This window comes from Manis javanica, chromosome 5 (assembly GCF_040802235.1).
Source record: "Manis javanica isolate MJ-LG chromosome 5, MJ_LKY, whole genome shotgun sequence".
Classification (NCBI taxonomy): domain Eukaryota; kingdom Metazoa; phylum Chordata; class Mammalia; order Pholidota; family Manidae; genus Manis; species Manis javanica.
In genome coordinates, this window is record NC_133160.1 from 50688680 (window position 1) to 50701922 (window position 13243).

General features: G+C 41.5%; 1 protein-coding gene across 18 annotated transcripts in view; it reads right to left on the reverse strand.

Annotated features, from left to right (window-relative positions):
* The window catches only part of IL15 (interleukin 15), a 92759-nt gene that overhangs the window by 52445 nt on the left and 27071 nt on the right, over positions 1-13243 (reverse strand). For 10 of the 18 annotated variants that reach the window (XR_012131559.1, XR_012131558.1, XM_036996782.2 and 7 more), the window contains one exon: positions 6912-7029. The exons of the other annotated variants lie outside the window; for them this stretch is intronic. Coding sequence is in view for 6 of the 10 variants with exons in the window: in XM_036996782.2 (XP_036852677.1) it covers positions 6912-6974 (63 nt within the window). In the remaining 4 variants the exon portion in view is untranslated. Of the gene's footprint in view, positions 1-6911; positions 7030-13243 lie in introns of those variants that run through there. 18 annotated transcript variants of the gene reach the window in all.

A 13243-nucleotide genomic window follows, 5' to 3' on the forward strand; every position in this document is an offset into this window, starting at 1 on the left:
CAGTAATAAGATACCCTGGTGACTATTTTTTGGCCCTTTTCCCTTACTTGTCACTTCAAGATTCAGCATTATAATGTTTCATTGAGTAGCAGGTAAGGGAATAGTTACTGTTTAACAAGAATTCTGTGAAGCCATTGATTAGCTATTTCTGAGAAAAATTATATTCTCATTTCACTTCACATGACAAATTCCAGCTTTTAAAAAAAGATGTGTAGAAAAAGTATATAAGTAAAGTATATGTTTTCTAGATAAGCATTAGAGCAATTTTTATAAAATTAAACAAAGATTGATAATTTGAAAAAGTAAAAACGATTAAGTTCTACAAGTGAATGTAAAATGAGCAAAATGATAGGATGAATGGACTTTAAGAAGTGAAATAAAAATGTTAAAATGTACTGGTTCTTTATATATTAATTAATGGATTATAAAATTTGGTTAATAAAAACAAAAATATCTTTGAATAAAAGAACAGATAAGTTCAAAGAGTGAAAATAAAAATAACAAATGAACTCTTATAGGAATTGAATGTCTACAGCAATCAAGAACACAAAATAAAATGAGATGAAATTTCTCATTTTACAAGTTTTTAGAAAATTACATGTCATTTTCTTTTTTCTGTAAAGGTTATATATTCATGTGGTTAAAAAACAAAACAATAAAAATGATATTTATTTGGAAATTGTGTCTTTATTTCTCTCCCTGTCCACCCACAACCATTGTTATTAGTGTCTGTGGATTCTGAAAGCTTCCTAATGAAATGTAAGCAAATTTAGAAATGTATACTTATATTTCCACATCTCTTCAATAAGATTAAATAACAATTAGCATTTTATGTGACGTGGAATATTCTTTGTGAATTGAAATACTATTCGTATTTCTTTTTATGCAAATTGTCCACTCATGATCTGTGCCCATCATTCTGTTGGTTGGTACATTCTTATACCCCCCACAATTTCTAACATATATTAGACAGAAAACTCTGGGTGATTTGAGAGGCAAATGTTTTTTCCCAATTTATCATTCTCTTTTGAATTTCCTCATAGTACTTGCCTTTTTGTCTGTTTCTCTGTTTTTTGGACAACCAATGGGTTTCTTTTTAATGAGTCAAATTTATCTTTTTTTTTCTCTCTTTTACATGCTAGAATTGGGTCATAGAAATTTTTTTTAGTTATATTCTTTGGGGTTTTCTAAGTCTTAACTCATCTACAAATAACAGTTTTGCTTCCACCTTTTTAAAATTTTATACTTTGAATTTCTTTCTCTTGTCTAGCTTTGTTGACTAATAACTCTGGTATAGCATCACTAGTAGTGGTGTACCCTTATCTTTCTTTGTACTTTTAGCAGAAATAACAGAAGTGCTCTAACATTTTGCCACTACTTATGATGCTGTCTTTGGGCTGAATTTGCGTGTGCGTGTATGGGTGAGCACATAGTTCGCTCTGATTATAAGATATTCAACTCTTACTTCATTGAGCTGTCTCTTTTTCTGTAAACATTTACAATGGCTGTTGAATTTTGTCAAATGAATATTCAGTATCTATAGATATAACATATGACTTTTCCCCTTAGACTAACTAACATGATCAATTATTGTAATAGAGCTCATAATCTTTCATTCCTAGAATGAATCCTACTACATCATAATATACTACTCTTTTAATCAGTTGCTGGATTCTTTCTGCTAATAGTTTTTTTGAAGAGCTTTGAATTGACATTCATAAATCAAATTGGGAATACTTTTCTACTTGTGAAATTTTAACCAAGCTTAGGTGTCAATGATATTCTCACCTCATGAAAATAACTTGAAGTTTATATCCCTCTGGAAGGGGTTACATTATACTGAAATGATCTCTTCTTAAATTAACCATTAGATAATATGCAATACACAAATAATGCATGTTGTCATATCTAAGTAACAACTAGTATCTAGGGTAACAACTTGAAAACACATGTTATAATAATAAGCTAACAAAAGAAGAGTAAAATAATATTAATTAACAATTAATAGAGGAAAAAAGGATGATAGAAAGTTGACTAATCCAAATAAAAGCAAGAAAGGAGGAAAAAGCTACATAAAGAGATGTCGAATACAAAAGAAAAGATGGTAGAGACAGACACAACTATATCAGTAATTATGTTACATGAAAATGGACTAAATACTCGATGAAAATGACTACACAAAAACATGAAGCACAGCTACATGCTGTTTACAAAAGACACATCTGTAATAGAAGAACAAAGATAGGCTGAAAGTAAATAGAAGGGAAAATAAATATGATGCAAACAATAAATAACCTGGGGTAGTTATATTAACATTGGAAAAGCCATACTTCAAGGCAAGAAACTTTATTAGAAAGACAGGGGCTATTTCACACCCATGGAAGGGATTGATCTACCAACACAATCCAAAAGACTGCCTCTTAGGGACATGGCTTTAAATTTTATAAATCACAATGAACAGAACTAGAGAAAGGAGAAATAGGCAAATTCACATTATGGTGGGTGATTTTAAAATATCTCTCTCAAAAGCTAACAGAGCAACAATAAAGGAAAAATTCCAGAAGGATAGAAAGGTCTGAAAAAATCATGAATAAACTTGATCTACCTATCATGTATGGTGATTGTACCAACAATGACAAAATTCACACTTTTTCAGTACTACTGGAATATGTGCCAAAGTTGACCATATGTTGGGCCACATAGCAAGTCGTTACAAAATTGAAAGGAATGAAATTATTCAATGATTATTTTCTGACAGAATTCTGGCTGTGAACTCAGTAACAAAAGCATGAGGGAATTTTCAATTGCTTGAGAATTAAGCAATACATTTTTGAATAGCTCATGAATCAGAGGAGAAATCCCAGTGGAAATCAAGCAAACAATAAAGATATGCCATTATCATTAGACACAGAAAAAGTGTTCTATTAAGAAGTACAATTCCAGGAAAACAGGAGGAAGTGAGAATGGGAAAGGAGAGAGAGCTGAATGCCAGCAGAGCGGAGTTAGCAAGCTGGCCGCTTTGGAGGGTAGACAGCCATACATACACCCTGCTACTTAAGTCCTCACCCTCAGGCAGAGAGAAGGGCAAGGACTTATTACCAGCTCCTGAGTGTCAAAGATTAGACACTCAGCCCATTAACTCGTCCACCTTTCTGTGTCAGGAAGAAAGCCCAAACAAGAAGCCCATGGTGTGGGCAGGGGCATGACTCCACCTGTCAGGATGGCCCTTCGAAGCCCATCAGAGCCTATAAGAGGCAGCCTCGCACCTTTTCTGAGCAATTCCAGCTTGGTCACTAAAAACTGCCACTCAGGGACACAGCCTCTTCCTTCTAACGCATTTTCCCCCTTTTTGAAAGACACGCTTTTCGGGATAAAGAATCTTTTTCTATTTCTCCCAGCACTGACTTCCTGTTGGAGCTTGGTTCTTTCTGCCTCAGAGTACTTATCTGCAAGTGATCACTGACTTCTGTTACCACTGGTTCCTTACATGTCTCCCCCTGTGTCACTCCAGCAGGGATTCCTGGCCAGAGTTGTCTCTGCCTATAGTGACACCTGTTTGGACTTTACGGCTTTTCACTGTCTCTGGGTTTTGCTATAGACTTAGTTTGTGGGTCTCCCTCAATCCCACTCTGTATGGTCCCCAATAGCCCCAAACTGCTGTCCTCTTCATCATGAAACCCAGAGGAATTGTTGTAGAACTGATAAATGTCACCGCTGATGAGGGTGTGATGTCACCAACACTCACAAAGAGATGACAAAAATGTAAATTTATACATATTTTCTGGATTATGTGTTGAGCATCACTCAAATAGTTGTAATGACAGACACCTTAATTCTCCTCCTGGGAAATTTTCTTGGCAAAGTTTTCAGAAATCTGGACATTCATTCAAAAATATATTTGCTGAAATATTGTTTTTAATAACCACAAACTAATGAAATCTAAATGGATTGTGACACATTTTAAATTGGAATTTTATATACATATCAAAAGCAATATTTACTTATGTAATGTCACAGGGAAATGTCAGAGTTTGCTGTTAACATAACAAAACTACAAGGCAAATCTTCAGTCTTTTTGTATCAACCATACAGAAAGAAATAATCCTGGAACGAATCAAGCAACAAGTTGTCTCTTGCATAATTGGTATTATTTTTCCCTCTTAATACTTTTCTGTAGTTTCCACTCTTACTATAATGATCTCTTTGATAATTAGAAAAATATAAGAAATTTAAACTAAAAGCTTGAAACAAGTTGATTTAAAGACGGGGCCTCAAGGCTACTTGAGGCCGTAAGTTGCAGCCCCAGCCAAAATAAAAGATGAGGTGGGCTTTGAGCAAAGCATGCCCAGATGAGATCCCTGGCAACCAAGTCTAAACTCACATTCAGCTTTATAAATACATTTATTCTCAGAATAGATAAAAGAAGATCAAAAAAACAAAGAAAATCATGGTAAACACTACAAGTGAGTTGAGATTTGCACAAATGTCATTGCAGCCACATTTCTTTACGATAGAGCCTGCTATGCTTCCCAATCACTTGCCCCCCAAAAAGCTACCTTCAAGGAAACATCCTCCAGAGAAGGGTCTTTCTGGGTCCTGGTTACAATAACCCTGGTGCGTACTAAGGAACAGGTTACACTTGATTTCTACAGTGCAAATTGGAAGAGATACATGAAGTATTTGATTCCACCTTGCCTATATTCTCAACCTACCCTCACAGCAGACAAAAACAGCTATTATGGGCTACTACAAAATACGCAGATTAAAGTTCCTCTGCTTTGAGTACCCCAACGGAAGCAGTAACTAAAAATCCAGGAATCAAGGAGAACTCTGTAACAGACAGCACCTAACACTTTTCTTTTGACTTCATTACAACTGACAGGAGATTCCTTTTCAAGTCCTTGCATATTTTCAGGATGATATCATTAAAAAAAAATTCCCTCTTTTTTTTTGCCCCAAATTAATCATAATGGAGTTTTTAAGAAATAATATTTATTCATTTTCATAAATAACTCAGTGACAAAACAATTCAAAGCTATGTTCTATTGTAAAAATTTTCAGGTTCTATCCTTCAACATCTAAAATGCCCTCCCCCCCCCCCCCCCCCCCCCCCCCCCCCCCCCCCCCCCCCCCCCCCCCCCCCCCCCCCCCCCCCCCCCCCCCCCCCCCCCCCCCCCCCCCCCCCCCCCCCCCCCCCCCCCCCCCCCCCCCCCCCCCCCCCCCCCGCCCCCCCCCCCCCCCCCCCCCCCCCCCCCCCCCCCCCCCCCCCCCCCCCCCCCCCCCCCCCCCCCCCCCCCCCCCCCCCCCCCCCCCCCCGCCCCCCCCCCCCCCCCCCCCCCCCCCCCCCCCCCCCCCCCCCCCCCCCCCCCCCCCCCCCCCCCCCCCCCCCCCCCCCCCCCCCCCCCCCCCCCCCCCCCCCCCCCCCCCCCCCCGCCCCCCCCCCCCCCCCCCCCCCCCCCCCCCCCCCCCCCCCCCCCCCCCCCCCCCCCCCCCCCCCCCCCCCCCCCCCCCCCCCCCCCCCCCCCTCCCCCCCCTTCCCCCCCCCCCCCCCCTCTCCCCCCCCCCCCCCCCCCCCCCCCCCCCCCCCCCCCCCCCCCCCCCCCCCCCCTCCCTCCCCCCCCGCCCCCCCCCCCCCCCCCCCCCTTACCCTCCCGCCCCCCCCCCCCCTCCCCCCCCCCCCCCCCCCCCCCCCCCCCCCCCCCCCCCCCCCCCCCCCCCCCCCCCCCCCCCCCCCCCCCCCCCCCCCCCCCCCCCCCCCCCCCCCGCCCCCCCCCCCCCCGCCCCCCCCCCCCCCCCGCCCCCCCCCCCCCCCCCCCCCCCCCCCCCCCCCCCCCCCCCCCCCCCCCCCCCCTCCACCCCCCCCCCCCCCCCCCCCCCCCCCCCCCCCCCCCCCCCCCCCCCCCCCCCCCCCCCCCCCCCCCCCCCCCCCCCCCCCCCCCACCCTTTCCCCCCCCCCCTTATCCCCCCCCCCCCCCCCCCCCCCCCCCCCACCCCCCCCCCCCCCCCCCCCCCCCCCCCCCCCCCCCCCCCCCCCCCCCCCCCCCCCCCCCCCCCCCCCCCCCCCCCCCCCCCCCCCCCCCCACCCCCCCCCCGCCTCCCCCCCCCCTGCTGCTTCTTTGAGGCTTCAGAGCTAGCAAACACCTAATGTGTGTTTATCCCTAAGATGGTCAGAAAGTTGTTTCTTGAGATTGGGGAATTCTTAATAGAAATTCTAGGAAACAGAGCAGTTTCAAGGAAGCATACAAAGTCAGACAATAACTTTTACTTTGTGGGTCATTACAGGAAAAGGGCATGCTCTTTCATGCTTTTTCTTTCAATTCATGTTTCCTTTATTATTTTCTGATGCCAGAAACGATCATGCAAGAGAGGAATTTGCCTTTTTCCTCTTAACATCCTTGCAGGATTCAGTTCTCACAAACTTCTTTACTTACTCTACTGTTTATCCTGATTTATACACATACTGCAGGATTTTTTTCTAAAGGACTAAGTTAACATCTGAGGGTTGGCAGATTGACCCACAGGCCAAAATTACCTGCCATCTGTTTTGTAAATAAAGTTTTATCAGATTAGAGCCAAGCCCATCCCTGTCTATAGCTGCTTTCCAGTAGGAAAAGCAAAATTGAGTAGCTGTGACAGAGATCATTTGGCTTGCAAAGCCTTAAATTTTTACTATCTGGCTCTTTCCAAAAGAAAAAATTGCTCACCTCTGTTTTGTGTAATGCTCTTTGCCCTCAGAAAATGTGTTAAACATTTGATGACAAAGGGCATTTTCTTTTTTAACCAAGATGTTCATTTGGAAAATTCTGAGTATACATGTAACCTCACCTGTTTTGCACACCCTCCTTATTATTAATTACATTATTACATAAAAGGTCTCAACTGCATGTCATAATTCTTAAAGCCTTACTTACACAACCTCCTGTAGGCTGGCTATGTGCTAACACCGACTTTGCTTCCTGTGACATCAGCAGCATGGCACATGACGGGACATTGCTTTAAGAGCCAGGTGGCCGTAGGTAGGAACAGATGCTGTGAGAGTCAAATGTAGGGATAAAAAAATAAAAAATTACATATTGAATAATCCTCCCTTCCTTGGTTTGATGATCATGCTAGAAAAGACAGGAAGACTCAGGTAGAGAAAGCTTCAAAAGTCAATAGGATTTTATTATTTTTATTATTCTTTCCTAAAATCTTCAGATTTCTCCATAATTTAACTAACATCCATGTTGACTATACTTACTTCATTTTGGAAATCAAATAATCATGTATCATTGAAAATAAATGGTAACATCTCATACAATACTCTAGTAAAACATTTTTCAATTTTCCCAACACATAGCACAAAACAAACATGCTGTCCAAAGTATTCATGGATTTGATGTCAAGTTACTGACCAACTCTAAAGGAGATAAGTTGCAAACATAGAGTGGCAAAATCTCCACTCAGACACTCAGTAGTGAAACACAACATTATAACATCAAATTTTCAAGTGATATATAATTTGAAGGAGTTTGAATATGCCAAAAGATTAGAGTTTAAAGTAGTATATTTCCCGTTTTAGAAAAAGTAGTCTAACTTATTTATGCCATTTTAGAAAGGTAAGTAGCACAATTCCTAATTTAAAAAATAAATCAGAAAACATCTTCAACAAGTTCAGTATGGTCTGTGATATAAAGGATACTTATATTAATTAGAATAATTTTTAAAAATCTATATAATCTTACTTTGGACTATTCATGATTTAGTAAATCTTTAATATAGTTTTAAGTCCAAAAGTGTAGCCAATCTATTTGCATGCCTGTACTCTGGCACCTTCTTGAACTATTTATTTAAAAATATTCACTCAAAACATACTGTGTATAAGTATCTTTACTAGATGCTCTAATAACTGCTTTTAATCCTTAAGGAATTCACCAACCAGTTGGGGGGAGAAAACTGCAAACAACTAATGAATGCTCTTAGTGTTTTATAGAAGTATGAAGAAAGCCCCACTTAAAAACAGAGTGTGAGGCAATTAATACTGTAGAGATGAGGAAGATAAGGGACATGGAGAGACTTCAGTGAGAGGGTGGCATGTGAGCTGGCCTTCCTCGGAATGAGTGAGTACTACTACTACTCTAACAAAGGGAATGCTGCTTGCAAAGGCTCAAATTCAAGACAGTAGGTAAGGAATGGTATTCTAATAGGATTTTGACTGTGGCTTTACTCTTGCCTTGGAATTGATGACTAGAACCCCATGTTGGGGGATAAAGAAGTCATTAAGTTGTCCCTCATTCTAAAGGTAAATTTTTAGCTAGGTCTAGACACCACTCCAGGGCTAACTCAGAGGTAGGCAAACCCTTACTACTTCCACTATGTCTAAACCACCAATTCCACCCCCAAGATCCTAGCCCTGATCAAATACAGAGGACCATAACACCAGGAAGGGCATGGAAAGGTGGTGGCGGGAATCGCCAGCTGGAGGTATGGAGGGAAGTGCTGTGGGACAAGGCAGATGCTGCTCTGGACTGACTTGTCTTCCCAAAATGTGTGTGTTGAAGCCCTCACCCCTAGTGTGACTGTTGGGAAGTAATTATGGTTAAATGAGGTCATGAGGGTGGGCTCATGACAGGATTAGTGCCTTTATAAGAAAAGACACCAGAGGGCTTGTGTCTCCTCTCTCCACCACATGAAGGCAAGAAGCCAGGAAGACTGTCCTCGCCAGCAAACTGAATTGGCCGGCAGCTTGATCCTGACTTCAGCCTTCAGAAGTACAGGTATAGTATTTTGCCATGGCAGCCTGAGCAAACAAATACAGACAGGCATCTCATTCCCTGGCTGGACATCTTGTCAGCTCATGGGATTGCTAAATTGCTCTTAAGCCTATGTAACTAGGGAGAAAAATAACAGAGAAAAGTATCAGACTTTGTGTTTGAATCAACAAAGCTGTGGATAAAGGCTAGTGTCCTTGCAAGGGGACTGGCATAATAAGACCTAGTGAGCTATCCCACAGGGAGGAGCAGAGAGAGTGGAAGAGGTTAAGCCTAATCACCCACAGAGGGTCACTGTGAGGTTCAAGGAGGCCCTTCATGCAATCCGCATAAAGCAGGTCTTAATGCACACTGAGTACTCACTCAGAAACTGTGGCCTCTTAGCGAATATCGCCACTTACATGAACCAGTCTTCTCACCCCTCACAACCAGGCACTCCACCTCTCCCTCATGACTGGCAAAAGAGATAGTGGCCACTGACATCCTTAGAGTCTAGTTCAGTGCTATTAAAGTGTCACTTTACAATGAATAAAACTTGCACTCGTTCCTTCCTCAGCAAAGTCTTTTTATGAAAAAAAATTGGGTGAACTGAACATGTGTGTTAGTGACGTGGTGAATTTACCACCTGTACAAGCTCTTGGGAGTTGAATCCTGGGAACACACATTTTCATACTTTGGATTGCAATGGTCTAGTTGTTGGGAAGACTAGACATCCCTTGATATGATTTCTTAAATCTCATAAAGGAGAAGTCTTTCAAACTGTGCCATGAAAGGGGCAAAGTCTAATACTGCAGAATTGAAGGGAAAGAGACAGCTAAGCCAGTCAAGGTGAAGTTTTTATAGCTTGTGAATTCAAACTGAGTTCTGAAGAACATACAAACAATGCTAAAGGAAAAGAGATAAGTGGAGAAAGACAAAGGCACAATACCAAGAGAAAGGACAGAGAAGAAATGGGGAGAACTCTCGCAGTTTCAGAGCTTCAAGAATAAAGAAATAATTTTGTCATGATTGGGGAGTTGGAAAGCTAAGACAGGCAGAATTCCTGTAGATACTGAGAATCCAGCTGCTTGTGGAAAGCAGGGATCCATATCTGGCTGCTCTGGAACTAAAGAAAGGCAGGCAGTCTGAGAAACTTCATAACAATGAAGGCCTTAGCAAGAGGGCTGCTAAAGGGGTAAGGATTGCATAGACCTTACTGCTCAGGAGAAAGGACAGGTAGACAAAATTGTCTGGGTGCACTCTGTGCAGCAGGTTGGAAACTTTTACGATCTTCAAGCACTCCAGCTCCCTGGCTGGCTGCACAGCGCCAAGGATCCCCTCCATCATATGCAGCCTACTGCAACTTTATCCCAGCCAGCCCCACCTGGCTCACGAACTGGCAAACCCTACCCTGGTGTTAGGCCAGCCAGAGGGAAGATCTGTCTACAGCAACTACAAATGCAAGGCATAGAGGATTATACCTGTGTGCTCGGCCCACTGGCTGAGGCAGTGAAGATAGGAATAGCAGCTGAGAATCAGGAAACAGTTCTTTCCTCCCCCCAGGCACCAATACCACTCCCCTGTGGCCCCTGACATTGCTTCAGGGGCTGAGCAGGTCCAAAGAGTAGAGCCTCTGGGCACAAGAGGATGCCATATACAAACATGAAATGCCAAAGGGACAGTTCAAAGTAAAATTATTAATACAACTACTGAGAAAGACTAAAATGACATAGACATCATGAAACTTCCTGAAACGGAATTCAAAATAAAAATCATTACCATGTTCATGGAGGTATGGAAAGATATTCAAGAACTTAGGAATGGATTCAGGTCGGAGATCCAATCGTTGAAGAGCACAATGGAGGGTATTAAAAGCAGATGAGAAACAGTGGAGGAGATGATAAATGAAACAGAAACTAGAGAAGAGGAATATAAAGAAGCTGAGGCACAGAGAGAAAGAAGGATCTCTAGGAATGAAAGAATATTGAGAAAACTGTGTGACCAATCCAAACAGAACAATATTTGCATTATAGGGGTACCAGAAGAAGAAGAGAGAGAAAAAAGGATAGAAAGTGTCTTTGAGGAGGTAATTGGTGAAAACTTCCCCAGTCTGGAGAAGGAGATCATCTCTCAGGCCATGGAGGTACACAGATCTCCCAACACAAGGGACCCAAGGAAGACAACACCAAGACATATAGTAATTAAAATGGCAAAGATCAAGGATAAGGACAGACTATTAAAAGCAGCCAGAGAGAGAAATAAGATCATATACAAAGGAAAGCCCATCAGGCTATCATCAGACTTCTCAGCAAAAACCTTATAGGCCAGAAAGGAGTGAAATGATGTATTTAATGCAATGAAGCAGAAGGGCCTCCAACCAAGATTACTTTATCAAATAAGATTATCATTTAAATTTGAAGGAAGGATTAAATAATTTCCACATAAGCAAAAACTGAGAGAATTTACCTCCCACAAATCATCTCTACAGTCTATTTTAGAGGGACTGCTTTAGATGGAAGTGTTCCTAAGGTTTAATAGCTGTCACCAAAGGCAATGAAACCACAGTAAAGAAAGTAAAACAGTGAATTAGTAAGCAAATGCAAAATTAAATTGACTATTCTCAAAGTCAATCAAGGGATAGACAAAAGAGTACAGAATATGATACCTAATATATAAAGAATGGAAGAGGAAGAAAAAGGAGGAGGAAAAAAAAGAACCTTTAAATTGTGTCTGTAATATCATATTAAGTGAGTTAAGTTAGAATCTTAGATAATAAAGAAGTTAACCTTAAACCTTTGGTAACCACGAATCTAAAGCCTGCAATGGCAATAAGTACATACCTATCGATAATCACCCTAAATATAAATGGACCGAATGCACCAATCAAAAGACATAGATTCACTGAATGGATAAAAAAACAAGACCGATCTACATGCTTCCTACAAGAGACTCACTTTAAACCCAAAGACATACCCAGACTAAAAGTGAAGGGATGGAAAAAGATATTTCGTGCAACTAACAGGGAGAGAAAAGCAGGAGTTGCAGTGCTTGTATCAGACAAAATAGACTTGAAAACAAAGAAAGTCACAAGGGACACAGAAGGACATTACATAATGATAAAAGGGTCAGTCCAACAAGAAGACATAACCATTATAAATATCTATAAGCCCAACAGAGGAGCACCTACATTTGTGAAACAAATACTAACAGAATTAAAAGGTGAAATAGAATGCAATGAATTCATTCTAGGAGACTTCAACACTCCACTAACACTGAAGGACAGATTAACCAGACAGAAAAAATGTCAGGAGACAGAGGCACTGAACAACACACTAAAACAGATGGACCTAACAGATATCTACAGAACTCTACACCCAAAAGCAGCAGAATACACATTCTTCTCAAGTGCACATGGAACATTTTCAAGAATAGATCATATACAAGGCCACAAAAAAGAGCCTTGGTAAATTCAAAAAGATTGAAATTGTCCCAACCAGGTCTCAGACCACAAAGGTATGAAACTAGAAAGAAATTACACAAAGAAAATGAAAAATCCCTCAAACACATGGAGGCTTCACAACATGCTCCTAAATAACCAATGGATCAATAACCAAATAAAAACAGAGGTCAAGCAATATATGGAGACAAATGACAACAATAATTTAACATTGCAAAATCTGTGGGACACAGTAAAGGCTGTACTAAGAGGAAAGGATATTGCAATACAGGCATACCTCAGGAAAGAAGAACAATCCCATATGAGCAGTCTAAACTAACAATTAATGAAATAAGAAAAAGAAGAACAAATGAGGCCCAAAGTCAGTAGAAGGAGGTACATAATAAAGATTAGAGCAGAAATAAATAAAACTGAGAAGAATAAAACAATAGAATTAATGAAAGGAAGGGCTGATTCTTTGAGAAAATAAACAAAATAGATAAACCCCTAGCCAGACTTATCAAAATAAAAAGAGGGTCTACTCACATAAACAGAATCAGAAATGAGAAAGGAAAAATCACTACAGACACCACAGATATACAAAGAATTATTAGAGAATACTATGAAAAATTACATGCTAACAAATTGGATAACCTAGAAGAAATGGAGAACTTTCTAGAAAAATACAACCTTCCAAGGCTGACCCAGAAAGAAATGGAAAATTGGAACAGACCAATTACCAGCAACAAAATTGAACTGGTAATCAAAAACCTTACCTAAGAACAAAACCCCTGGACCAAATGACTTCAATGCTGAATTTTAGCAAACATTTACTGAAGACCTAATACCCATCCTCCTTAAAGTTTTCCAAAGAGTAGAAGAAGAGGGAATACTTCCAAACTCATTCTATGAGGCTAGCAACACTCTAATACCAAAACCTGGCAGACACCACAAAAAAAGGAAATTACACACCAATATTCCTGATGAACATAGATGCAAAAATACTCAACAAAATATTGGCAAAATGAATTAAAAAATACGTCAAAAAGATCATCCATCATGATCAAGTAGGATTTAT